Source organism: Antennarius striatus, chromosome 20, assembly GCF_040054535.1.
Source record: "Antennarius striatus isolate MH-2024 chromosome 20, ASM4005453v1, whole genome shotgun sequence".
NCBI classification, from domain to species: Eukaryota; Metazoa; Chordata; class Actinopteri; order Lophiiformes; family Antennariidae; genus Antennarius; species Antennarius striatus.
This window is the reverse complement of record NC_090795.1, coordinates 6,555,572-6,582,837: the sequence shown is the minus strand read 5'-3', so window position 1 is coordinate 6,582,837 and position 27,266 is coordinate 6,555,572. Positions and strand designations below refer to the sequence as shown.

At 40.1% G+C, this 27,266-nt stretch overlaps 3 protein-coding genes and 1 non-coding gene across 4 annotated transcripts; all 4 read right to left on the bottom strand.

The window, feature by feature from the left end:
- Window positions 1-103: 103 nt before the first annotated feature.
- Window positions 104-8,084, bottom strand: hhatlb (hedgehog acyltransferase like, b). The gene is made up of 12 exons (XM_068304273.1): window positions 7,937-8,084; window positions 5,187-5,321; window positions 4,332-4,399; window positions 4,128-4,241; window positions 3,122-3,316; window positions 2,802-3,011; window positions 1,894-2,065; window positions 1,662-1,806; window positions 1,539-1,574; window positions 1,250-1,451; window positions 1,032-1,173; window positions 104-954 (listed from the first exon to the last, which is right to left on the bottom strand). The coding sequence occupies exons 2-12, from the start codon at window positions 5,290-5,292 to the stop codon at window positions 758-760; spliced, it is 1,587 nt and encodes a 528-aa protein (XP_068160374.1). The 5' UTR covers window positions 5,293-5,321; window positions 7,937-8,084; the 3' UTR covers window positions 104-757.
- Window positions 8,085-8,531: 447 nt separating this feature from the next.
- Window positions 8,532-15,015, bottom strand: LOC137587555 (glycine--tRNA ligase-like). Its single transcript, XM_068304050.1, has 17 exons — window positions 14,876-15,015; window positions 14,361-14,462; window positions 14,133-14,235; window positions 13,883-14,024; window positions 13,701-13,789; window positions 12,763-12,839; window positions 12,107-12,252; window positions 11,880-12,029; window positions 11,644-11,806; window positions 10,995-11,159; window positions 10,804-10,910; window positions 10,145-10,291; window positions 9,976-10,061; window positions 9,782-9,891; window positions 9,583-9,676; window positions 9,018-9,208; window positions 8,532-8,929 (listed from the first exon to the last, which is right to left on the bottom strand). Exons 1-17 carry the CDS (start codon window positions 14,918-14,920, stop codon window positions 8,816-8,818), a joined length of 2,031 nt encoding a protein of 676 aa, XP_068160151.1. The 5' UTR covers window positions 14,921-15,015; the 3' UTR covers window positions 8,532-8,815.
- Window positions 15,016-16,072: 1,057 nt separating this feature from the next.
- LOC137614188 (glycine--tRNA ligase-like) lies at window positions 16,073-22,159 on the bottom strand. Its single transcript, XM_068343826.1, has 17 exons — window positions 21,873-22,159; window positions 21,386-21,487; window positions 20,820-20,922; window positions 20,580-20,721; window positions 19,859-19,947; window positions 19,279-19,355; window positions 18,944-19,089; window positions 18,717-18,866; window positions 18,481-18,643; window positions 18,181-18,345; window positions 17,992-18,098; window positions 17,726-17,872; window positions 17,548-17,633; window positions 17,261-17,370; window positions 16,929-17,022; window positions 16,656-16,846; window positions 16,073-16,567 (listed from the first exon to the last, which is right to left on the bottom strand). Exons 1-17 carry the CDS (start codon window positions 22,119-22,121, stop codon window positions 16,442-16,444), a joined length of 2,247 nt encoding a protein of 748 aa, XP_068199927.1. The 5' UTR covers window positions 22,122-22,159; the 3' UTR covers window positions 16,073-16,441.
- On the bottom strand, window positions 20,027-20,161 carry LOC137587948 (small nucleolar RNA SNORA84). The gene has a single exon (XR_011033990.1). It is a non-coding gene; the product is annotated as a small nucleolar RNA SNORA84 (small nucleolar RNA).
- Window positions 22,160-27,266: the final 5,107 nt, after the last annotated feature.

Here is a 27,266-nt window from a genome sequence, read left to right as displayed (position 1 = left end):
CCTGCTGTTTCAAAGCGAACAGAAATAACCACTGACAGGACTCACCAGTGACTCATCGACAGTAAAGGACCCGTACTCTCATTTAAACAGCTGCATCAGAAAGGAAAAGTACAGCACATTTTTTTAACATTTATTTTCTGCATTATTGAAACATGTTTCATTATAAATATCAATTTTCTCACCCATACATTTTTAACATGTGTGATGGTGGTGGTTTGGGGTCACCATTAGTATCTCCTGGGCAGTTTTCATACTCCATTACATTAGGCTATGGGTTAATATTTATTTGCGACTGGCTGCTAAGTATCCATTGATTCCTGATAAAGGACATCAAACTAAGTTAACTGCTGCACACCAGCCATTTTTATTTCATACTGCAAGCTCACCACAAGATGGCGACTAATGCACAAGCTGCAAACAGGCTACACTGTCCCTCTGGATTTCATGATAGTCTGGAAGTCATCCCATAAGACGATCTCATCTCACTCCATTTTTGGTATTTATCTTATGGCCTCAGTCAACAGTCCTACAGGATTGTGAAGTCTTCATTTCCATTCAAGGATGATGACACAGCTGTAAAGTTAAATAGTTACAGTTTTAAAAATTCTGTCAAATTGCTTTTTCTTTGTCAACCATGTTATGTCTAGAGACTTTTTAAATATTGGTTGACTTCACAGTTAATCTTGGTTCCTTCATCAGCAGAAGCATCCATTCACAATTCACTTTAAAAATAAATTGGCATCCTTCTTTAATCGCACTACTCTGCTTTTTCCTTGCTGGGATCTGCGATGGGCTGAGCAGAGGCAGGTGCAGCTGCAGCATCAGCTGGACTAGAGTTGGCATCGGAAGGGGGATCAGGATCGTCAATAAGGGCCTGCCTCCTCTCTCTCTCCTTTATCATTTGGATCAGGCAGTAGGTCACAAACATGACAGTGATGGTGGTTATAGGGAAGCCTGGGAAGGTAGGAATAAAAAACTTAAGTGAAATTTGGTTGTTCAAGGAATGAAAACGCCTTTAAAACAAAAATCACCTTTGAGAAGGAGTCGTTTGGTGACCAACTTGGCAAAGTCCAAACTGTTTAAGGCCAGAATGTTGAACAGCACAATGCACCAAAAGTTGATTGTATTAAAAACGGCCCTAATCCGACGGGATGTTGCTTCTGACATTGCTGCCTGTAAGTAAAACACTGTATATATAGAAGAATAATTTTGTGTGGAATTATATCTACACAATCCTGCACCAACAAACCTCAAATGAAGCAAATGGCTCCATGATGAACAACTTGGCGATCCACAGCTCAAAGTTGAGGCCAAAACAGTTAAAGAAAGCCCAGAGCAGCACCACCTGGCAGGGTCCCAGCCAGAGGATGGTGATGCCGAAGGTGCACAGTGTGGCCACCAGCTCCTCCAACACGTTATCATGTTTCCCACCCAGATAATCGTATACATACCTGCAAAAAAAAAAAAAAAAAGGGTCGCTTTGGAGATTTGTTGAGATTAATAACACTTTAATTTATCAATCTGCCTGAGAAACTCACTTGCACAGCCACTCATTGATCCCTCTGTCGAAATGGCTTTAAATGACAAAAGAAGAACAGGATTAGTTTCATTTGTATGTTGAGTACAAGGAGTGAATATGAAAGTGTGTAAATTCAACCCACGTTTCAGCAAACATGTAGAGCATAGTGATGCATTTCGGTGGTTTGGGGGGGTCGAGATGATCTAATCTGGACGCTGTGTTGATGACTCCAAACATAACAGCTGATTTTACCCAATCGTACACCAAGTTAATGTAAGCAAGGCCCACTGGGAAAAAACATTCGCACACATACGGAGTCAACAGTTGGTCATCACTGTCCAAGATTTAAAACATTAATGGGGGATGCAGCAGACCTAGCGCCCAATCCGAGAGGTGCTTCAACAGTTTCATGTCAGTGGGGATGGTCAGGATGTACATGAAATGGAAGAGGACGTCCACTACGATGATGACTCCCAGGTGAACCAGCCCCTGCACACGGATATTCCACATCTCCCACTCTTTCCTGGTCAGATCTGACTTGTTAGCCTGCAGGAGCAGCACACACACACACACACACAGACACAAACACACACACACACACACACACACACACCACCAATTGGTAGTTGTTGAAGAACAGTGGTCAAATGTAACGTCTCAAGTACAGTAGTTTGTTCTAGTAGTTTCTTTTGTTGAAACTACTAGAAACTACTTTTGTTCCAGTAGTTTCTTTTGTTTTTTCCCCTCTCATGTCAATAATACTCCTACTATGCTAATGTTCAATTAATGCATAAAAATGATATGAAAACTACTCGTTATCATTATGTAGTAGATAATAAAAGGACATCTGAAATAATCTTGTATCACATGATACAAGAATCTTGTATCACAAGATTATTTCATAGCCAGTTACTGTATAGCTAGTTGGGTAAAATAAGAAAGCGACAGTGAAGATGTCACTTTGGCATCACTTGCGCCAATTTTTTTTACATTTGTTTGACAAATAAATAGTCCTCAGTTTAATATTAGATGAAAATAATAATTAGGTTCAGTCTGAGACATAATAATAAACCAGTTTACCTCCTTGGGCTTATTATTCACATGAAACATAGCAAATTCTTTGGCTTGTCTAACCATAATCCAGACATAGACAAACAGTAAAAAAAATAATGCAAATATTCTCATTAAAGTCTGTCAACAAGGTTGTGAACCACTGCTGTATGAATAAATATTTAATTTAGGGAACTAAGGTCCAACAATCCCTGACAATAATTCAACTCACCTGAACATGAAACTTATCAAAGGTCATGATGGGCCCAAAATAGAAGAAAGGGAGGTAGAAGTTGTATTTGAGCAGCTCCAGGATGCTGTAGCTTCCATCTTTCCTCTCACAGTTTTCCAGAGCAAAGCTCATACAGCGCATTATAGTAAAGCCACAGCCTCCATAGAAGAGAACATGACGCAGGTCAAAGTCTCCCTCCACAAAACCTGCCTGCGAGTTGGAAAATAAAGCCAGAAGACAAGATGAGGAAAGACAGCCAACATGGCAATTAACAGTCACAAGTGTTGTGATGTAAATTAATTTAAGCTTTGACAGTTTACCTGCCAGGATACGAATGGTTCACACTTGAATGTGGCGAGGGTGCAGAGACCCGTGACGAAGCAAAGCCAGCGTATTTTCATCAGGGAGATGCTGTAGAGGAGGATACAGTGGGACAGGATGAGGCTGACGTAGGTCCAGCCCATACTGGTCCACACGGCCAGCAGCCCGTAAACCAGGTACACCAAAGACCTGTACTGTGGGAAAGAAATGAAGCGTTACAACCCAAACAGTAATGAACACAAAATAATGGAATGAAGCACATTTACCAACCCTAAACTTAAATTGAGCAAAAGTTGTACTCTATTTGAGTATTTCTGTTTTATCGTACCTCACAAGATCAAATAAGTTTAATAATAGACCTAAATATGTAATAAATAGAGTACTTAGAATTGTACTTTATTTTCAGTAAAATGTCCTTTGCATTTTTGCATATATACAATATTGCTAAATATTTTTTTGTACTAATTATATTAACATTGTTGGAAGAGGCATTAAATTGATCTTTAAAATGCTAACTTTTATGACAAGAATTTATTGACAAATAATAGCAGCATTTGCTGTTAAAAAAAGACTCTATAAACCTTTACATTTTAATTGGAGGTTTAAATTTTGATGTTTAAAGCCCTTGACAAAGACACTCTGCTGATGTGACACGTGATCCAGTGACAGGGTCAAACTGTCATAAATGATTCAGCTAAAAATAGAGCTGCATTTCCATGTGTTCTCTCCTTCATTCTTCAGTCATTTATCCCTCCTCCTTCCACCTGGTCCCATTTGTCATCTGCTGTTTAGCTAATAATAAAAAGTAAATGTGCTATGTTGTAAAAATAAGTAGTGACAAAGGGGATTTTAAATGTCAGAAAGTATTCATAGCAACACAACACATCACCTCTTCTACTTCACTTCATGCTTGTTCAGTGATTTGTTCAAACATGAGGTAACTTTAATTTATTTTTTGCTGCATCAGCTCACTCAGTTAATCAATCGATCGATCAGTAGAAGCACCTGTGGAGCTAGCATGGAGCAGATCTTAGCGAACAACACATGACCAGTCAGCGCAAAAAGGATGTGCTCTCTGAATCTGGAAAACCACATCATCCACTCAAAATCTGCTGTATCCTGTGGGTGAAGGAGTCAAAATTAGAAATAAAAATTAAATTAGAAACAATTTTACATCGATGTCTTGACACGCAATTATTCTGGTTTCACCATTTTCCTCCCAAAGTATGACCATCCTGGCTTCACGCTTGTTTTGAAGGCCTTTCGGTTTGCATTGGCTGGAAATAGGAAGAGGAAATAAGAGAGACTAAATGAATCATATGAAAAAATTGCACATCACACATTTTCTTTTCACATTCAACATTTATTCCTGTCCTTAAATGTAACAAAATGAAGCCATGAAACTGCTAATAACTGCAGAGCAAACAACATAAATTTCCTCTTGTCCACTGTGGTATTAATACCGACATCTGATCTGGGGAGTATGGCTCAGGGCAACACTTGGAAGGTATGGACTGCACATTGTGCTTTATGAATCTGTGCAATGTAACCCATCCAGTCACTGATTTCTTAAAAAAAAGACTTAATATGTTCACATTGTTGCATGTGCATATATAAAAATGACTATGAATGTAAATAAGAACAGTAATTATTTAATTACTGGACTTTATGGACATGGTTAAAACTGTTGAATTAACTTTGAATTGTATTTTCAGTCATAATCTGGGATAAAAAAATTCTTTTAAAAATATACTCAATCAGGGATGAGTATATCAGCTCTTTCATAACAGCAATTTATCACATAGAATATATCTACATCTATAAACATCAGTATTCATTAGAATCATAAGTATTCACTATAAGAAACTGCAGGATAGAAATGCAAACACAAGATTGCGTGCAGACCAAGGCTGTTCCTGCGATCCTCCACTCATTCATTACTCACTATACATGAGAAAATCATGTGTGCAGTAAATCGACTATGTCAGAGCAAACTGAACCACACAAGCACAAAACTCTCCTCTTTCTACCTGCGTCAGTTTGTGCGTCAGGTGTCATACTCACAGCTGGAGACCTCAAAGATCCAACTGGTGGCCCAGAGCATTGCCAGACACAGCACCGTGTTGTAGAAGTAGATCTCATATTTGGGAAGAGCAGCTTTAATCCCCATCTTCACAAAGACAGTCGTTGTGGAAGCTCCTGAACACACAATTTCATGACAAGTTCACAGGTGATTTGAATAGCTGGAACAGGTTTTCCTTCTATAGTGACAGAGGGTGGTGCTACGGCATATTTCAAACTGTTGTGGTCTGAAAACTAGAAATATTATATATCCTGAGGGTTCATAGTGAACATCAACTCTTCACCATGACCAAACTTCTCATGTGAACCGGCTGGATCTGTTGTGTTGTGCAGAGCAGGTGAGGACAGACAGTCACTCTGGACAGTCATGAAGCATGAACTCGGTTATTAAAACTATGGCAGCAGTGCAACAACACATTTCAGCTTGTCCATCATTCTTACATTAGATCTTTAGCATGTGAGGGTCCCCAGTTGGTCGCATGATATTAAAGTAGGGTCGTGCAGGGAGTTAATTTCACTGGCATCATGAAGAGTAAAAAAAAAAAAAATCTTGATTAAATGAACGAAAACTGTCTTCTATTTTAGTTTTGTGGTCTGTGTTATATATTTATTTACTATTTGGATCTAATAATGTCAATAATTTCAAAGTGAAGAGACTGCTGAATTTGCTGTATTATTCCCCGTTCAAATACATGGACGCGACGCAAAGTGCGTCAGTGAGCGGCCGACCCGCAGCGCGTATTGCGCAATTCCTCGCTAATCGCAATTTGGAAATCAAGCGCGCAGAGCTGCGGTGCGTTCTTTCTAAAATGTTGCTCCAAATGAAATCAAACATAGAAAATATTACATCTACTCTTAATTTTTTTTTCCCCCAACACTGGACGACCAATCAAAGCGGTTTTAATGTCATGCTGCTAATTTAATTTCAAATACTCCACTTTGGTTCCTACATAGTTCCGTCTGTGTCTCACCGGCCATGAACCTCACCGGATGTCGCTGTACCATACTACAGGTAGCAGCACACACTGCTGCTGTGTGTGTTTCCTGTTCCTCACCTTTCTCCTCCTTCCCGTCTGGTTCTGTCCAGGTGTTCTCCATAGACTGTGGATTGGCCTGAGTGGATGTTCCAGCATCAGAGGCCACACGTTTCTAGACTGGGACATGTTTTCAATGACACCTCCCGGCAGGGCTTTGACCCAGAATTTTCTGTCAATCGGCAGATAATTTACCTACCTATTTATATTTACAACGTTCCTTGTAAATATAAATAGGTAGGTAGTTTTAGGACTTTTCTATTGGCAATTAAGGCCTTTAGTTTACATACTGTAGTAATGTCCCTACAGTGAACAGAACAACAGCACTGATCCAGAACAGAGGATGGAGAATAATGTCTAACTTAAACATTTTTTAATATTGACAGACTGCAATGTTTACCTGTTATGAATATAATTGATTGAGAGACTGTTCCTTGACTGCTGGTGATCTGCCTCAACTTCTCTCTCATCACGCATTGAGTGAATGACAGGAAGTGAAAGATGGTCAGAATTTTTTTTCAAGAATCAAAACAAAACAAAACGGTATTATCCGGTTACTTATTATTTTGAATAACTGATTCTGTTCCAGAACATTAATAAGTATAACGTTTTTGGTTTCATTTTCGTTCCTGGCAAAATACAAAAAGTTTCTGGTTTTAGTTTTCGTTCCATGAACAGGTTAAAAGCCCTGCCTCCCAGTGAGGATTTTTTTTGAACTTGTTGAGTATTTAGTCATCTTGTTTATCATTGTGTCATTTAATTCCATGGATTTTGTCATTTTGAAGGTGTCCTTCTGTGGCTGATTTGGGTCAGTCTTGCTCACCTTTTAATGTCTACAAATGCGGGGTGTGATCACCCACATTGAGGCGAAGTCACAAAATGATTTGGTTTATTGGAAATATACATAAGGATATCTTAAATAAGCTGCTTCTCCACATTTGACCCATCCCTAACAGAAGCAGGCAGCCTTCTATGGACAAATCTTGGTTTAGTAACAAGGACGCGACATTTAGACTACTACTAGCGTTTTAATAAACCCACCATCTGAGGTGCTTTTATTTACTCCTCCAGCCTCGTAATGGTTCAACCCTAAATGATCTTTAGCACTTGGAGACTCTTTGGATAGTAAGTGATGGAATCTATCTTCTACAGAATGTAGGTTTTCAGAGCCCAGGAAGGCAAAGCATCACCAATCTACCTCAGTGTTTCACTAAAGTTAGGGTGTTCCTTTATTAAGAAGTATTTTAACACTGTATTAAAACTGAGGCTATATATTTTATAGCGGATGGAGATATCATTATCATACATAATAATCATTGATTTTTTTTCTTTGTCTTAAAAGCTGCCATCAGTTGCCAATTTAATCCACCCGACTCATTTGCGATTGTCAAGAAGAACAGATGATGTCTCTGCTGATGAACCATCAACACACAAACAAAGCACAGCTGCATGCTATTTTTAACAAAACACCTCTCCATTGGAGCGATTCACTTGTTCTTCTGCATAAAAGTTTTTCTCTATTTCTTTGGAACAAATCGCCTTCAAATGTATCTCTCATGTTTCCAGACGACGACAGTGCTTTGTGTGTGAGCGTGATAAAATCTGTCACAATGCCTGAGTGAGGTGTCGGCCACACATAAACACCACACAGTCATGCTCCTCAGCTTGTCCTTCAGCGGCACCTGTTGAGATACTGACCTTGAATGCAGCAATTGTGGACCTGAAGAAAGTTGCTTTAAAAAATTAATTGGAAGGAAAATAAAAATTCACATTCACATCACATTACAAAAACAATGAAAAGTCTATGTATTCTGTAGAGTACAATGGGCCGGTGGTGGGGGGTCCCTCTGACTCCCTGTGAGGGAGCTGCCACAAGCTAAAGGTGACCTGGTATATTTATACTTTGACCACTGACACAGAGGGGGTGGGACAGGAGAGTTGCAAATAAATTCTTAGCCTCACTTTAAGAGCGAGAATCACCTTGACATGATAAGTTACCTGCAGAGAGAAAACCCACCTGAACCCACTGCAGCAGCGATAAAGTAGCATTACAATGTATTTTTCCCATTGTTGCTATTTTTCTTATTCCTGGTACAGGCCTGAGGCTGTTGTAATTTTGAGTCATGGTCAAACGTCTAATGCTTCACATTCTACATTGAGCTTTTAAACAAGCTGCAGCGCCGTCTGTTGTCAGCGACACTGAATAAAGGCCATGGTGTCATTAAAGATAGACGGTCACAGGACAAATTTCACAAACAACAATACTGAGTTTAGTTTATTTGAAAATGTTAGTAAGTATAAAAAATGTTGTCAACCAATATTAGCATAAAACAAGTCATTAAAGAACTGCCTGGGTGACTAGAACTAAGGTATGAGACTCTGTTAGCATTCCAAACTAATTGAGCGTTCCTGTTAAATACATTTGAGTCTCCATCTTATTGCCTCAATAATATTTTTTTTTAAAAATATTCAATAAAAAATATAAAAAAGCAGATAAGATTAATCTGCTTTCTGTCTCTAAAATGATAGTGCTATGCTAAACTGTAAAAATGTGTATCGTCATGTTGAGAGGACCGGTTACTCCTTCCTGCTGGTTTCCTGTCCCACAAAGATGGGGTACTTGCACTCCACTTCAGACCACATCAAGGTACCATTGGCCAGATCTCGAATCACCTCTGGCAACTCACTGACCTGCAACGGGATTGTGCATATTACATTGTGTACAGATAGTTCCACTGCTGTGATATAAAACCTGTGTGTGTTAGAGCTGCAGTCCCACCTCAGCCCTGATCTGCCTCATGGAGTCACGGTCTCTCAAAGTTGCCGTGTGAGGCGTCATGTGCACCGTGTCAAAGTCGATGGTGATGCCAAATGCCACGCCGATCTCGTCTGACCGGGCGTAACGTCTCCCGATAGATCCCGAAGCGTTGTCCACTTTGTGAGACACACCGTTGTAAGTCATCGCCTCAGCTTAGGGGAAGAAACAAGCAATGCCTTAGATATCAAATGGTGTTAAATGAGAAAATCAATATTTCCACCCTTAGATATCAGTTAAATAAAGAGCTGTAGTGTGCAGTCAGCTTAAGAGGTGGTAATAGATTTTAGATTCTGATGATGAGTTTAGGTGTGTCTCCACTTTTCCACTGTTTATGCTAAGCTAAGGTAAAATAAACACTACCTGGCATCTGCTTCATATTTAACAATTAGACATAGAAATAGTGGAGCTCTTCTCATCCAACTCTTGACAGGAAAGTGAAATTGTTGTACTTCCTTATATGTCAAACTATTTCTTTAAAGTACATTCTAATAATGTGTTGAAATGTTGAAGTTAGCATCACACTCACACAGCTGGCGGACAAATGGCATAAATTCCTGATTTGGGCTCAAGGGAAGGATGGAACATTTGTATGGAGCTACGATAGCCGGAAAGCTGAAATACTGGAACGCAAATAAGTGAAATTCATTTACAATAATCAGTGAAACTATTAGAAAAAGCAAAAGATTCTCTCTCAGATCTCATTTCTTGTTTTGAAACTGTCTCACCGTCCTCTGTTCGTCCTCCTGCCGGACGTGGAACGAGTGCTCGAAGATGGAGTACATGATTCTGCCGATGCCAAAGGACGGCTCAATCACGTTGGGTACAATCTCTTCCACTGTGGGGAAAAACAGATAGTGGATTTTCCTGTTGAAGGACAGACTTCTACTCTAAAACTAACTGATTTGGTGACACCTCTTACCATGCAAAGTTTTCTGGAACCTCTTCACACTGACCATGTCTTTGGTCAGCTTAAATGTTTTGCCCCCTGTCTCAATGGTGAACTCCCTGAACAGCAGACAAGAAAACATCACCAAATGAACACATGAGTTCATAAACCTCATTGATTTTCAATCACAGCCATAAAGTACCCATTCTCACTGAGACGTTTCTCCTGATCTCCAATGAAGCATTCATCACAGGCAACCAGGTATTCCAGAACCAGCTTGGCATCTTTCTTGTAGGCTGTTCCAACTGCTCCCTTATTTGGCTCAAACTGGACAACATTTACTAATTTGTGTGAAGAAGTTAAGGAGTAAAAGAGAGGCATTGTTTTTTGCAGGCAAAAAGTATTGATTTTAATTTTCAGCAGTTCACTTTTATACTAATCTAAAAAATTATTCCTGGAAACAAGAGGTAAAACATAATAAAACAGAATTTTTACTCACAAATTAAAATCTTTACAAATAGCAAGAGTATATTAAGTAATATCTTTTTTTTAAAAGATGTATTTCTTACAATGCCATCCAGAAATATCTGAACACAGATAAAACTCTCTTTTATAAATAGATAAATAAACCAATTTTAAAATTCTTGAAAGCATGTCTGCTTGTCGTCCCTTCAGAAAGTGCAAATATTTTCATTTGACAATTGATGTTTCCTGTTTAAAGATGCGTGCTTAGAGACCATGATTTGCTTTGAAACGAATGATGATGTCTCAAAAATCCTACTTGTCAGTACACACATCACATACTCACATTTAAGTGATGATAATAATAGCATGGTTGCATTGGTAGAAAAGAAGGATATGGGCTCTTTTAGGGGTTTCTCTGCCACTAAGGCGACTTTAGTGGCTCTGGAATGACAAGAAAGGTCATAGCAGGCACGATCGGCACAGCCCACAATCTCAATCCAGCCCTGGGGAGGAAAATAATCTTAATTTGTGTGGACCGTTCCAAAATTCTTAATTAATCCATGTCAATAAAAGAGAAAATGATTTACATAGGAGGTTTTGGACTCGGCGTCCCAGCAGTCACAGGCGTAATGAGCCATCTCATTTTCCATGTGCTGACGGAAGCGCACTTTATCCCTGGACAACCCCACTTTAATTAGGTAGAGGTAGATTCTTCCAATGAAGTAGCCCAAGACTGAATTATTAATCACTCCCTGAACAAGACACAGAATTTTTTATTAATTGATGACAGTGAATCAAAAAAAAACTGAACAAATCATATTTATTTTTTCTTTTGTGCTACTTATTTTAAGAATGTCCCTCATTGAAAGTTATTAATTGATTACACGTAGCAGAGAAAAAATATGACGTTAAAAAAGTGGAAATGCTACCAAACTACAAATACCTGTAAAATGTATTCAGATAAATTTACTTTGTTACTCTGTGCAGCTGCATGCATAGATATTCAATTCAATCCAGTTTTCTGTACCAGATCAGATCATTAATGCAACATATAACATAGACAAGACAAATTATTTTTCTATATGGTATTAAGTGGGTCAAACAACAACTTTGGACTATATGCAGGAAATGCAAATATTATGTAAACTTTTAAATACATTTATTGATCATTTAAACTTAAAGGTGCATCTTAAAGTTATTTCCTTGTTCACAGTATATAATAAAAATGTTTCCCACCTGCTCCACAGCATCACCCAGTCTCATGATCTGTGCAGATTCACCACTCGTCTGAGCTTTCGAGGAGAACAACAAAATCTCCAGATCGGCCACATTCGAGAACTTAGGGTGGACCTTCTCATTTGGATCAACGAAGTGCTCAATCTCAGCCATGGTGAACTCCCTGCAAGCAGGAGAGTAATAAGTCTCCTTTTGTGGTCAATAGAAGGTCAATAGGTGCAGTGATGTGTTTGTACCTAACACGAATGAGTCCTGAGCGAGGGGAGATCTCGTTCCTGAAGGAGTTTCCGATCTGAGCAGCACCAAAGGGAAGCTTTCCTTGGTTGAACTCTAGTAAGCGTTTGAAGTTGAGGAACATTCCCTGAGCGGTTTCAGGCCTCAGATAGCTGCAAATTTACATCAAATCACGTCAACCATGTTCCAAGTGTGACATCATCATCTCCAGTGCAATGCTTCACTTTACCCTGGCATGTTCCCGCCTGGTCCGATGGATGTCTGAAACATCAGGTTGAAGGAGATGGGAGGCGTGAGGTCATTTCCTGTTGAAGGAGACTTGACGTCATATTTTATAAAGAGATTGGTCAGCTCCTGCTGGGTGTAGTTGTCCATCTATAGCAGAGAGAACAGCGTTGATATTGTCAACAGCTTCATACATGACTTTTATTGCATCCTGTTTCAAAGCGGTGATGTATTCTAATTGTCAGTGTTCGTGTACTCGTCCGTTCACCCCTCCATTGGTTAGTCCACCAAATATCTTCGCAACCATAGCAGACACAAAGATGAAACAAAAAACACATTACTCGGGCGGCAAAAGGGATGAAAATGAGATGATGACCTTGACCTTGAGAAAACTAGGTGAAGGTCAAATTTCAACTTTTGTACACTCAAGAACTGGATAAGATGGAAAGACGAGGGAGAAGGCCAGTGTGAGTAAGACCATAGATCAAAGCTAGTGTTTGATCTATTAAAGTAGGTCAGAGCACTCGCTTTGATCTTTGACCTATGCAAGTAGCTCAGGGTAAAACTTTGGATTCAGGGGTGTCGCAGGATGTTGCAATCTCTGACTACCTTGTTATTGTTTGCATTAGAGTGCTAAGAACGTGGATGTGATGCTCCCACCTGAGTGATGACGTCCTCCATCTCGGTCACCTTCTCTGCAGGACATTTCTCATCTGACATCAGTTTTTTTAAGTGAGCTGCGAAGAACCAGAGGGATTGTTTAGCAGTATTACAGCAACTCCATAAAGGAAAAGAATTTTCCACAACAACCTCAGTACATGTACATTTTCAATCAGTCAAGTCTTAATTTTCATTTTATTACGGTGTGCAGGAGCTTACCCCACCCCCACCCCCGCCATCATCCATTAATGATTTCCCCTCAGATTACAAAGAAGGTGTCAAACAGACCCAGCTAGACTATAAGTACTTCCTTTTGTCTGTTTAACAAAGCATTCAAATGAACGCAAAGGAAAAATGAGAAGAGACACAAAAAAAAACCCAGACAACTACATTATTACTTCAAGCTTGGCTTGCTTATAAAGTTCAATTTACTCTTATAATACAAAATTAAAGTAAAAATTTAGTCTTATTAAATGTGAAGCAATTTTATTTCAACTCACGGTAATTTTGTTCCTTTATATGGAAAAATTATAGTGATACTAGTTTTCAAATGGTTTTCTCAGCTTGTCTCTGAGTGGTGTATGAATATTACTATATCATTAGAAATAAAACCAGCTCATTGTATGCACAGGCGTTTACAAGAAATCCTGATAATGGAGAAACCATTCACTTCTGATCCTCACTCACACTCTGGCCTCCCCGATAAGACAGGAACAGACCTGTTTGAAAAATTCCTTTAAAACTTTCTCTGAAGAGAAAAATTCAGAAAATGAGAAAATGTCAACAAATTCTACTCAGAGAACCTGTTTGGCCTTCAGCTAATCTCGTCATTCTCCTCTGTAGGAGAGAAATATGACTCCTTCTCAGCAAATACAAAAAGAACAAAGAGGAGGGCCAAATGTAAGTGGAACCGCTTCATGTTGGGAGTCCAAACCCACCTTTAAGGAGATGATCTGCACGGTAACATTCTCCTGTTTTGGCATCTTTCACCATGTAGTCAGCAAATTTATCCACATGCCCTGAAGTCCTGAAGAGCAAACAGCCTTTAGGGCCAATCTCTTTCACCTTTTCCTGTTAAAGCAAAACTGCTGCACATCTTGTTGACTTTGCCACCACCTACTTGAGGACGGGCTCTGGGGTCAGCATGGTGCATTCGATCTCCAGGATCTGCTCCTCCTGGATGAAGTGCTGCCTCCACACCTGCAGGATGTTGTTCTTGAGGGCACAGCCCACAGGGCCGAAGTCAAAGAGGCCGCTCACACCTGAGAAACAATCAACAAATAGCCTGTGCATTGCTACATTTGAAATAATATGCTCACAGCATGGATGCTCTATGAAAACATGAATTCGCAGTGATGTAAAGCTCCAACCTCCATATAAAGCAAAAGCCTGATCGTAGAAGAATCTCCTCTTTAGGGTGTCCTCCATCTTCACTCTGTCCACTATGTCATCTTTGGGCTGTAAGGCCAGTTCCTACAGGTAAGGGTGATGTTTACATATCAGACAGATAATATGGGAAGCCTGTATAATCCAAATAATATGTATTCTACGACATCAATAGAGTGGAACAGATATCCAGCAATCTTGAGTTTCTTCACCCTTGCTTCAAGGATCTTCTTCCGAGCTCTCAACTCTGCCACAGCTTTGCTCAGCTCCTGCTCTGAGCCTCCTTTCTCCCTCAACTGATGCACCAAGTCACCCTGCAGAAAAATACCAAGCTCTTAACTCTCACATTCATTCAATTTCAATGGACACTGGTGCTTTGCTGGGTCACAGGGAGACCGGAATTGATCCCACATGGAGTTGGGTCAGAGGTAGGGCACAACATTGACACATCCTAGCTTTTCACAAGGGCTGATGGATATAAACAAAAATAATTATTTTTGGAACTAAATTCTATAGTAGGAGATGGAAGCAGAATCAGTTTTAACCCACTTAAATAAACACAAGGAATACCCGTTTGAGTTCACTTTTGTTTCCCTTGATTGCACAAATATGCACCCTGTTAATGATTTTAAAAAAGAATGACAGTAAATCATATCAGGAACCCACTCCACACTGCGATATTCTGTAAACTTGTATACTTGTCGGTGCTGCAGGAGTTTCTGCTCACCTGTTCCCTCACTGCGTCCCGCAACGGTGCCAGAACTTCCTCCATGGTGACACGTTAACACAACCCTGCAGCCAGTGGTGTCCGGCCGGCGTTCACTTTGCTTCCAACCTTCCTTTACGATCACAGAAAATAAAGGGAGGTGCATGACTTGTGGAGGAATGCGTGGATCTGTCTGAAACTAGGGCTGGCTGTTGCATCATCCAGCAAGCTCGGGGGAAAATGTGCACATATTTGCCAGAGGAATGCAAACCAAACCCATCTGTTCTTATTTACTTGAGCCTCTAATTCATACGTCTCATATACAGTAAGGTCTTATTAAATAGATAGGTTGATTATTCAGCCAAAACAAACCCACGCACACACACATGCACGCGCAATCAGTAGTAATCCTCCTCCTGATGGACCAGCTCAGCGTCTGAGTGATGTCATCGTGTGGGCTGGCGGGGCTTTACTCCACATCAACCAAGTGGAAGCTGGTGAATCTGATGTGACGTGAACGTCTCATGACGCCTCACCTGCAGAGGTGCCACCGGGGCTTCATGGTGAGTTCAGATCCCCCACCTTAAGTTTGTTTTAACGCATTAAAGGCTATGCTATCATGAACTTTAGGTTTCCCGGTATGTTAGTTCCCACAATGAGGCCGACTGGCGCCATCTAGTGGTCAAACCTTCAGGACAGAACATAGACCAGGGGTGTCACTCATTTTTCACCGAGGGACACATCTACATAATGGATGTCCTCAAAGGGCATGATGTAAATTAATGTAATGTAAAATAAACCTAAAATAAATGTTACTACTCCTTAATGTTAAATAAGTGTAAATTTATTATTCAAGCTACAAAAAAGTTGCACAGAAAAAAATGTTTGCCTGTCAGTTATAACAAATTCTTTTAATATGGCAGGATATTAAACCCACATAAGTCCATTAATCAAGGATCAAACTATCGAAGTGACTAAAGAAGAAATAACATCATACACAAGTTAGGAAATTAACTTTGCTTAAAACGTTTTTGGGAGTTAAAATAGGCTTACTGTACTGCATTGTGGGAAATGTAGTTTTGACCTATTCATTTTTCAGACACTGACATTTTCTGCTCTTCCAGCATTAACTGAGGTAGCATGTTTGTGACTCCATGTGGACTTACCTCATCACTTATGACAACCTGAAAACTTGATTGACAAGAATACAGCCGTAGGTCGGTGTCCAGTAAGTGCTGGTTGTTTTTATTGAAATTGTTATAGGGTACCTAAATCCAATCTGGGTGAAAACTGGAATGGTGGAAGCCTTGTTCCACTGATGCCATCTACCTGATTGCATGTCCTCCCTTTTAAAACATACTGACAGTCATAAAATGATAACTTGCTCATCAAAGAACCAGTCTTGTGTAAGCTTTCCACAACTGTTACATGTGATGAATAGATGATATCATGGTTAGCAGCACAAGGAGCGCTCGGAGCACCACCATAGCTTATCACAATGTAGTTTCGTCACTCTTTCTTCTGATGGATGTGCAATAAGTTTGTGGATTTATGAATTCATGGAGTGATTGGCAGACAAGTCTTTTTTTACTCTTCCACTGCAGACTTCTTGCCGGTTTCTTGTCCTTCAAAGATTGGATACTTGCTCTCCACTTCTTTCCAACTCATTGTGCCGTTGGCTAGATCCCGAACGATCTCAGGCAATTCGCTGACCTGACGGAAGCCAAACATGTTAACTAAGGAATGATCACTTCAGGCAAAATGTATACGATGGAAACACGATGGAACAAACGTGCTGTACCTCGGCCCTGATCTGCCTCATAGAGTCACGGTCTCTCAGAGTGGCCGTGTGAGGCTGCTTGTTCACCGTGTCAAAGTCGATGGTGATGCCGAACGCCACCCCAATCTCGTCTGTCCTGGCGTAGCGCCTGCCGATGGATCCTGAGGAGTCATCAACCTTGTAGGAGACACCGTTTCTGGTCATCGCCTCGGCTAATCGAGGAAAAGAGGAATTAGTGAATGATAGCAGTATGTGTTCACAACTCAGATTTCAATTAATATATTGTGCGCTTACATAATTCCCTCACAAAGGGCACAAACTCCTGGTTTGGACTCAGAGGCAGGACGGAGCATTTGTATGGAGCTACAGTGGCAGGGAAGCTGAAGTACTGTTGGAGGAAAACAGAAGCAGCCAGTCAGAACCTAGAGTAACTCATCTTAATGTCAACTATTGATTAGCTATTGAAATCTGCGACCCAGGAAGGGTCAAACGAACAAGAAAGACGCAGAAGCATAACATCTCTCAAGAGCATTCCATTATGCTAGATGGCAGTTAACACAGACAGAAGTTTCATGACTTGACGTTCATCCTGATGTTCCTATGCTACCTTGAGGATCCAGACTTACTGTTCTCTGTTCGTCGCCTTCTCTGATCTGGAATGTGTGCTCAAAGATTGTGTACATGATTCTACCGATGCCAAATGAGGGCTCGATTACATTGGGAACAACTTCTTCCACTGTGGGATGCAAAAAAAAGACAAAACCAGTTGTTAGAGGTTTCTTTTTTTCTTAAATACAAGATGATTCATTTTTACACTTAACTTAAAACAATCCAAATGAAAACATCATCTAAAAAGATAATAAAAAGGCCAAATACAATATGTAAAGACGCATCAGTCGTGCTGAAACCTCACCATGCAGTGTCTGCTGGAATCGCTTCACACTGACCATGTCCTTTGTGAGTTTGAATGTCTTGCCTTCTGTGTCAATGGTGAACTCTCTGAAGAGTTAAAAAAAAAAAAAGATGCTGACGCTGCACGAAAGGACAAAATCACATGGCACCAGTATATGACTACAATTAATAGTTCTTACCCGGTCTCATTCAGCAGCTTCTCCTGCTCTGTAATGAAGCATTCATCACACACAGACAGATATTCCATGGCAAGCTTAGCATCCTTCTTATACACCTTCCCAATTGCTGCTTTGTTGGGCTCGAACTGGACGACATTCACAACTTTGTGTGGAGCAGTTAAGGAGAATAAGAGAGGCGTAGAGAAACAACTGTGTGGTTTTAATCTCTTTGATGGATCGAAGATCTTCCTCTCTAGTGTTAGGTAATTCTGCAGTTTGAGGATATGGGTTCTTTCAGAAGCTTCGTAGCCACCAGAGGGACCTTCGTCGCTTGTGAGTGGCATTTCAGATCATAGCAAGACCTGTCAGCACAGCCCACAATCTCAATCCAGCCCTGTCAAGGACAAGGAGCAGCTCAAGAATAGCATGAAAAGTGAGACGGGCAAAAAGGGATGAGGAAATGTGAAAGCACCTACATAGGATGTTTTGGTTTCAGCATCCCAGCAGTCGCAGGCGTAGTGAGCCATCTCGTTGTCCATGTGCTGTCGAAAGCGAAGCTTGTCTTTGGCAACACCTACTTTAGTAAGATAGAGGTAGATCCTCCCAATGAAATATCCTAGGACGGAGTTATTGATCACCCCCTGAATGAGAAAGAATGTAAGAATTAACAAAATAAAATTTCTGAGAAATTTGTAAAATCTGTTTCTGTAAATATTAACTACAAAATAGACAACCAATGAACTTTACACAATCGTGGAAGTAGATGTGATTCCCACCTGCTCCACAGCATCACCCAGCTTCATGGTTTGTGCAGATTGGCCGCTGGTCTGAGCCTTGGAAGAGTATAACATGATATCCAGATCGGCTACGTCGGAGAACTTAGGGTGGACTTTCTCGTTTGGATCCACAAAGTGCTCAATCTCAGCCATGGTGAACTCCCTGCAAGCAGGAGAGGAATAAGTCTCCCTGTGTAGTCAATAGAAGGTCAATAGGTGCAGTGATGTGTTTGTACCTAACACGAATAAGTCCTGAGCGAGGGGAGATCTCGTTCCTGAAGGAGTTTCCGATCTGAGCAGCGGCGAAGGGCAGTTTTCCCTGATTGAACTCCAATAGACGCTTGAAGTTGAGGAAGATTCCCTGAGCAGTTTCAGGCCTCAGATAGCTGCAAATTTACATCAAATCACATCAACCATGTTCCAAATGTGACATCATCATCTCCAGTGCCATGCTTCACTTTACCCTGGCATGTTCCCGCCTGGTCCGATGGATGTCTGAAACATCAGGTTGAAGGAGATGGGAGGCGAGAGGTCATTTCCTGTGGTGGGAGACTTGACGTTGTATTTCACAAAGAGATCGGTCAGTTCCTGCTGGGTGTAGTTGTCCATCTGAAAATATTAAGAAAGTAATATTAATAACAAGCAAAGTGATCTTTAGAAGGATTGCAAAGAAATCCTTCATCGAGGTCCTTCTTCTCTTTTTTCACAGTAATTTTCCCAGCAAACATTTCAAATTTGTACTGGTTCCAGCTTCTTAAATGTAAGTTTTTTGAAGCTCTGCTCTCAGTCGAAGCTGACCTGAGTGATGACTCCTTCCATCTCAGCCTTCTTCTCTGCTGTACACTTCTTATCAGACATCAGCTTCTGGAGATGAGCTGTAAGATATAGTGAGATAGAATTAATTTTGCGAACACCTCTGACTTAATAATTAGTGGCGCATCGGAAACGAAAAGAGCGTAATTTAACTCCCTGCAGCCAAAAGACAAACTCTTAGATAATCAGCAGGACACACTTATTTTTAGAGGTGATCTGAGATGTCAAAAAGCCAACTTTGTGTCATTCACAGGTAATGTGACACTGTCGAGTCCCGTCATGTCCTTCCATTAGTGTGCATTGCTATGACAGTTCTGCGTGGTTGGTACTGGTCGAGCAGCTTCCATTCTCCCTCAGGCACAAAGTGAACCTCTGACCTCGATCAACCAGCAGCGGTGGCGACTGACAACAAGTCTCGACTGTGGCCATCTGGTGTCTGCTGAATCCCATGACTTACGTAAATAAAAAACTCACACACACCTCTGCTGGAGGTGCTTTCAGGATGACTGTACGATACAGGAAGCCAAACTTCTAAATACGTTAGTTGGACATAGAAGCGGCTCACCTTTGAGGAGATGATCAGCCCTGAAGCATTCACCGTTCTTCAAATCCTTTACCATGTAGTCTGCAAATTTTTCCACATGTCCTGATGTCCTAAAGCAAAAATAATCAAATAAGGCACGTTATAAGAATCGTTATAAATAGGAATTAGTAGTATTTAACTCCGTTTAAATGATGTATCTGCAACCGGGCTATGGAAGGCTGCTAGAATCACAGTTTCCATGCATAAAATTGCAGAATCAATTTGTGCCCGTTAACAAAAACCCACAGTTCAGCACATTGGAGCCGACTCTAGGAACCACCGGGCGCCCTCTACAGCATTGTTCAATCTGATACAACTATTAACATCGGTTTCGCACCTATAACAGACTGATATGAGAGAAGTCTGTGTAGGCTCTCACTCATCCGGGTTACGGATATCCAAAATTATTTAAATCAATCCACTGGACTTTGAGAACGTTCCTTGAAGATGTTGCACCTCTCACCCAAGATATACAGTAATAGTGAGTTCTGGTGGTGGTTGAGGCAACATCTGCCATCACCAGAACTGAAGAAGCCTCTCGAGAGGTGAAACGTCTTCAAGAAACTTTATTTAAGTCCAGTGGATTGACTTAAAAAACTTTGGATGATTTGAGAGGACTAAGAAGGCTCCTACGTGATGTCAGCACATGTGTAGCTCTGCAACACTTCTGTATCGTTGCACATGATCATTACAGACCACCTACTTGAGGACGGGCTCTGGGGTCAGCATGGTGCATTCAACTTCCAGGATCTGCTCTTCCTGGATGAAGTGCTGCCTCCAAACCTGCAGGATGTTGTTCTTGAGGGCACAGCCCACAGGGCCGAAGTCAAAGAGGCCGCTCACACCTGAGAAGTAATACTGCATGGTAACAGAACGCTTAAAGGGGATGTATAAAAACTTACATCCACCTTTTAAAATCCTTTTTTTCTTAATTAAGTCTCACCTCCATAGATGGCAAAGGCCTGGTCGTAAAAGAATCTCCTCTTGAGGGTATCCTCCATCTTGACCCTGTCGACAATGTCATCTTTGGGTTGTAACGATAATTCCTGTATATATGAGAATTATAATTAGATTTTTCAAGATATGTTTTTTTGAAAATACAGTACGTTCCAAAAAAATTCCTTTTCCTGGAGATGTCAAACCTCTGACTGATTCATATACTTTAAAATCAGCCCCATGTTCGCAAGATGTAACATCTTTGAAATCCATCAGAGCACATCCCTGATTCAAGCCTGCCACAAACTCTTCACATTTCCCAATCTGGATGTCAATGTGGTGTTTTTGCACCAGTAAACATATGTTTGTGAATACACCCTACAAATACTAATCAGTGTATAATCAATATCAAAGCACAGCCTGATGAGTTATGGGACAAGTCAGAAATGTGATGACAACAAAACGCAAATCCAATTTTTCCGTGAAGTTAGACCTGATTGAACATTTAAAGTTTGATACAACATAGAGAACTCGAGTAGAATAAAAGCAAACCAATAGTTTAGCTCCACCGACCTTAGCCTCCAGATTTCTCTTCCTTGCTTTCAGTTCAGCAACAGCTTTAGTGACGTCCACATCTGGGGCTCCATCCTGCTTCAACTTGCGCACAAGCTCCCCCTAAAACACAGAACAGAAACTTTTAATTCTTACATGCTAACAATGTCATCAGCTGATTATTATTATTATTATTATGATTATTACTGCTATTGAATCAGATTGAACCCGGCCTCTCCTCTCAACCCCGCCCTGTCCACAGACGCCTGCTGCGGCAGCAGCACTGAAACGTGGCAAAGGGCGCAGACATGACTGCTTGCCAGGTAGCAGTTAGCATCTAGCTAGCAGGCGACGTCCGTATTCATTCATTGACAGCTTCATATATGCATCCAGTACGATTAGCGGGTCAAGCTAACATGCTAACCGGGACTGAGTGCAGAGCAATAAATGGTTATCTAATCTTAAACAAACAGGCTGCATCATTTTCAAACGCAAGAACAAGTGTTACCTGTTCTTTGACCGCCAGCCTCAACGGGGCGAGAATCGTCTCTATGTCGCCGTCCATGGTTTGTCCTTCCGCCAGCTGCAGCCACAGGCTTTTCTGCTTCTTCTTACTCAAGCAGGGCGACGTTGAAAACGGCCTGTTTAGGGGCGGGTAGCGTGGCGACTGCGGAACCAACCGGACCGTGGACACCGGGCAGATGTAAGCGAGCTCAGCACTAGCCCTCAGCAGTGCTGATTTTGCGCTGCGAAGCATGGACCGACGAAACGCGAGAAGGGAATGATGAAATCCGGAGAATTGAGTAAACTCGATCTATGCGCAGGTCAAGCACTTTCGCTTCACTATGTAGAGACGTGTCGGCAGATTCGTTATAAAATAAAATAACATAAAATAACATAAATTTTTTGTCTATATTTCATTCAATCATTCATTTATTCATTCACTCATTCATTCATCTTCTTGACTTCTTGATTCTAGTACATACAATTTTATGAACTAAAATCATAACCTAAATATAATGAAAAATGTTTAAAAAATACTGTAATTTCCAGAATGATCCATTGTGGTTTGGTTTTATTTTGACTAAGTATTTCAATTTTTTCTACTTTTAAATGTGACTTTTATTAAAAGAAAAAAAAATCTTATTTCATATTTTTGACACTGATTCAGTCTGTAAATCTCTCTTCTCTAGCTTACTGTTTTGCTGTTGTTTTTGACACTATTTAAAATGGGTGTCCATAGACTGATGGCACAATCAATAATCTTGTTATAGTCCAAATGTACAGTATCTTGAGTTTGTATAGGAATTTCTGACAATGGGATCTAATGAGCTGTAATTTCGTATTCAAACAAGAATCAGTGCAGTCACAGACTGCAAAATCCCACGACACCCCTGAATTCAAAATTTTACCCTGACCTACTTGCATATGTCAAAGATCAAAGCTAATACTCTGAACTACTTTCATAGGTCAAAGCAGTAGCTTTAATCTACGGTCTTACTCACACTGGCCTTCTCCCTCGTCTTTCTATCTTATCCAGTTCCTGAGTGTACAGAAGTTAAATTTTGACCTTGACCTAGTTTTCTCAAGGTTAAGATCATCATCTCAGTTTCATACCCTTTGCCGCCTGAGTAATGTGCCTTTTGTTTCATCTTTCTATCTGCAACAGTTGCAAGGATATGTGGTAGACTAACTAACTTGACGGACTGACGGACGGACCAATGGACGAACACACAAACACTGACAATTACAATACATCACTGCTTTGAAGTGGGATGTAATGACATTCCCTATTGTGCAACTGTTAAAAACTCAAATTGCAACTTTAATCACTGTCTTAATAATAAAGCTGTTTTCATAAATTATCCTCCAACAGTGAGTCCTATAATGGTTTTACCAGAATTAGCTTTCCGCATACAAAAAGAAGTCAATTACAGTATTCCTGTCATAAGCCAAATACCAGACACTCCACACATTCACAAGAATAAAATGTCAGCATCTCAACCTTATTAAAAACTGTCCTGATTTAGCAGACAATTGACCATGTTTGGCATTCACTGTTTCAGTCAATGTAATAACATCACTGAAGGCATGTCGTGACATTTGATAAATGATGACTTCTTTCTAAAGGTCTTTTTGGTCAGTACTCACATCAAAAGTTAGCACACGTCTGTTTTTTGAGTCGCTTCACAGTGAACATCTTCAAGTAGCCATGTTGGATTATTTACTTAATAAATTCTACTCTTATTTTTTTAAATTCCACTGATCAAATATACCTTTTTGCAGGCAGACATTTTGAATTTTCAGATGAAAAACAGATATTAGTCATAATGCTAGCAAATGTTTTCTTCATGTACTGAGCATTCTCAGTAAAAACAATACCAGGAACCTGAAAATGAAGTGCCTAGATGGGATTCAGGAATCATTAATCTTATTATTCACCCTGGTACCTTACCTACTTTCATGTGTCGATATCAAAATAATGAATCACTTTTTATCAAACAGTGAATATGTTTGGTGAAGCTGAAAAGATAATGAAAAAGGTAAATCAATAGATTTCCAAGCACTAGAAAGGCTCATTAATCAAATGCAATCAAATGAAAATGACAGTCTTCTCCTCCTCTTTTAAGGCCAAATATAAAAAGGCCTCATAAACCATGAGAATTTATCAGTGTGCATTTTAATGTAGGAATTCAGTTTGCAACAAAATATAGACAAATCATTATGTAGTTTGTTTCATGAGTCCATACATTACTATGAGGGAAAATAGCCTCCAGCTAATTTCGATTCATTCCACAAGGTGGCATCAAAGGAATACCAATGATTTCTACAAAGACAACTCTTGCCACTAAAGTACACTACAGAGTTTGAGTAAATGGATTTGTGGTGTAATAGATGGTGAGTTAACAATCTAACCAGGGTTTTAAAAACGAGGTTCCACAAACAAGACAAATGTATTCATGTTATATTTGAGACGATTCTGTTGCACAAAGCATAGTTAATACACAGTTTGTTGATTGGCAACATTATAGGATCATGCTGATCAACACACACACGCACGCACACACACACACCCACACACGCACGCACACACACACGCACACACAATAGTCATTTGCAACCATTGGCTTCAAATTGTAAGACCACAGCAGAATCTTTCCTCAAACTGTGTCCCTGTATGGGCCTCACCATGTCATTGCTTACGTGGTGTGGAGCTCAAAGGTTCAGCATTTTGAAGAAACAATGTGAAAGAGGCCTATGCAGAGAGAGAGAGAGAGGGAGAGAGAGAAGATTTCGATTCCTTTCTGAACTACCCCCATACAGTATTCATAAAACATTCAAGGGCCCCACTGTCTGACATCACTCCAGATGTATCTGAACAGAGTTCATCTGTGTCTTATCAAAGAAAAAATCAAGACCACATTTATTTTAAATATTCATCGACTGTAACGTATTACTCGTGGATGGTGCTATTCACGTCCCTCACATAAAGGATTGCCAGAGACCAACAATATTTGATATCAATGATGGTGAAGCACTCACCATTCTATAGTGACTTGAAGTGGTCCATTATGATGTGTGGATCTGTTGATACTCACCTTTCTCTGAGTCAACAAGTAGGTGAGGACATGTTGTGAGTGCTTCACTCGGTGTAGTATCTTCTAGTATATGACACCAAATTCATTCTGCTTGTGGTCTTATCACTTCACAGCTAAATTAAAGTTGAAAGAAAAGTACCCACAACTGACATAACATTTTGCTTGCGAGAGAGGGAGAAACTCTATATGAGAGCCCAAGTTTTGCTGCTTATCCAAGTTGATTATTTCATTTTTTTACGCCAGATTTGTAGATTGCAATTATAACTTTACTAATGCAATGATCTAATCTTAATCATCATCTCTATATTGACAACTCCTGTTATGTAATCGCTGTTTTCTTTGTTTCTGAATGCTCATCAGTTAATGTTAGTCCTTAACTTTCTGTTGCAGCTGGTTTTCTGCCTTGCCAATGAGGAAAAGCCGCCATCAATGTAGGAAACAACATTAGAGTGAAAGTCAAGTTGTGTTGTTTTTTTACACATGTTGTTAAAAACACCTTTTACATAAATGTCATGTGATCGATTTTTAATGTAAAACATGGATTGCAGCCAATTTGAACTAATCACGAAGATAACACCATCTGGACGCATGCATAAAGCACTATTACCAGACATGAGGCAGCAGCATCCGTTAATGGAATATAACTGATTTATTAGAGACAAGAAAATTATTCATCCACCATTTACAAAGCCATTAGTTACAACTTTGTAAAGACTGCCTGGCCTGTTTGCAGTTTATGAATGCATAATCAAAATATCATCTGTTTAATATACAGTATTTAATGACTCTAAACTCCAGATGTTTGCAGATGCACAGATTAATTATCCAAACAGTCAGTGGTTTCTTTTTCTCCTTGAGGTACTCATTTATCATGAAGTGACCAAGCTGTGCTTACAAGCTAACTCAGCGTCGTGTAATTTCAGGTGGTCACGCAATCTTGGCACACACACAGAGTACATTAGACAAGATAGGTGCTGAGGAGTGATTGTGATCGCTCTAAGTAGCTCAGGGACCTGAACTGTGGTGTCATATGTACACATGCATTATTGTCAGCATCAGAACACAGACACTGACCCAAACTGAGAGCAGCATCATGTCTGTGTTGAGATTACATACTAATTATGAGCAGCATCAACAGATGACAGCCTGCACTTACTGTTGTTTTCCTTCTGTCCATATGTCATACATTTGAGTCTCAGGTGAGGTCATTCGGGGCTGTGCGAGCATCGGCGCCATTGAAGTGACAGCGAAGGAGAACAGGGGTGAATACTCAGACACATCACTGTTGGCAATTGACCAGAAAACCACTTTATCTGCCCTGTTGTTATTCTACAGTCCACTGAGGTTGAAATACCACGAACAATGCCTGTTTATCAATGCATGTGGAGGCTGTGGATGTCTGGTGCACAGGGGGATATCATTTCAAAGCATGGGGTATTAGCAGCATGATGTAGATTGTGGGATACTAATTGTATAGATGAACTCTCAGCCTGCGAAGACAACTGCTGGTAAAAATATCTAGATACATATTAATCTGTGTCACAGATTCAAGTCCATTTCAAAATAAGCTATAAAGTTAAAGAAATTACTAATTAGTCTATAAATAGATGGAGGGGATTCTATGTAAGAATGATACTGTATATATTAATTGGACATAAAACCAAAATAAAATGTAACCCTATTTCAATAGTAATGCATATTTACAGTCTGGACCTTGTCAGGCTTGTGCAAAAATATATTAAATAATCATTCATTAATCTTCATTAAGGTTAAATATTGTCAAATAATCACAGTATTGATTCAGAGCCAAGTCGGCCCTGATTAATGTCATTGTGTATTGCCATCTTGTGTCTTGATAATTCTTAGCATAAAGAAAAGGTAATCCTTAACTAATAAAATGGCCTATTATTGCCTTCCTGATACAACACAACAAGGCCAGTGCCGAGTTGGTCCAAGGTTTACCCAGCAGTTGGGGTTAAATTGAAGCTATTTTTGGCGTTTTCAATGCAAACTTTTTAAGAAGTATATAACCACTGGGTGTATCACTCAAACAATCTTTATTGTGTTTCTATACTGTATTTCTGTCCTGATTCTTGTGCAGCACTGATGCATGAACTCCTTCATGCATGCAGCGGTGCAGTAAATATGGCATGCACTGCATTCACATTCATGCACCCTGCCATGCGTGAATATGAATGCAGTATGTGTGCATCAGAGCCTGTATTTTAGGTTAACGCTGCCAGTTTGGAAAAAATCAATTATTATCTAAATCTTTTTTTTTCTTTCCTCCCATCTTATTACTG

Coding starts and splice junctions, on each gene's coding strand:
- LOC137614188 (XM_068343826.1), bottom strand. CDS start 22,121: ATGCTTCGCAGCGCAAAATCAGCACTGCTGAGGGCTAGTGCTGAGCTC. Junction 20,923..21,385: donor AGAGAAATCTGGAGGCTAAG/GTCGGTGGAGCT, acceptor TCATATATACAG/GAATTATCGTTACAACCCAA. Junction 18,867..18,943: donor CCAGGCGGGAACATGCCAGG/GTAAAGTGAAGC, acceptor GTAAATTTGCAG/CTATCTGAGGCCTGAAACTG.
- hhatlb (XM_068304273.1), bottom strand. CDS start 5,292: ATGGGGATTAAAGCTGCTCTTCCCAAATATGAGATCTACTTCTACAAC. Junction 1,807..1,893: donor CCTCTCGGATTGGGCGCTAG/GTCTGCTGCATC, acceptor GTTTTTTCCCAG/TGGGCCTTGCTTACATTAAC. Junction 1,575..1,661: donor CTCTACATGTTTGCTGAAAC/GTGGGTTGAATT, acceptor TGTCATTTAAAG/CCATTTCGACAGAGGGATCA.
- LOC137587555 (XM_068304050.1), bottom strand. CDS start 14,920: ATGGAGGAAGTTCTGGCACCGTTGCGGGACGCAGTGAGGGAACAG. Junction 14,463..14,875: donor GGGACGCAGTGAGGGAACAG/GTGAGCAGAAAC, acceptor ATTTTTCTGCAG/GGTGACTTGGTGCATCAGTT. Junction 14,025..14,132: donor GGCTTTTGCTTTATATGGAG/GTTGGAGCTTTA, acceptor ATTGTTTCTCAG/GTGTGAGCGGCCTCTTTGAC.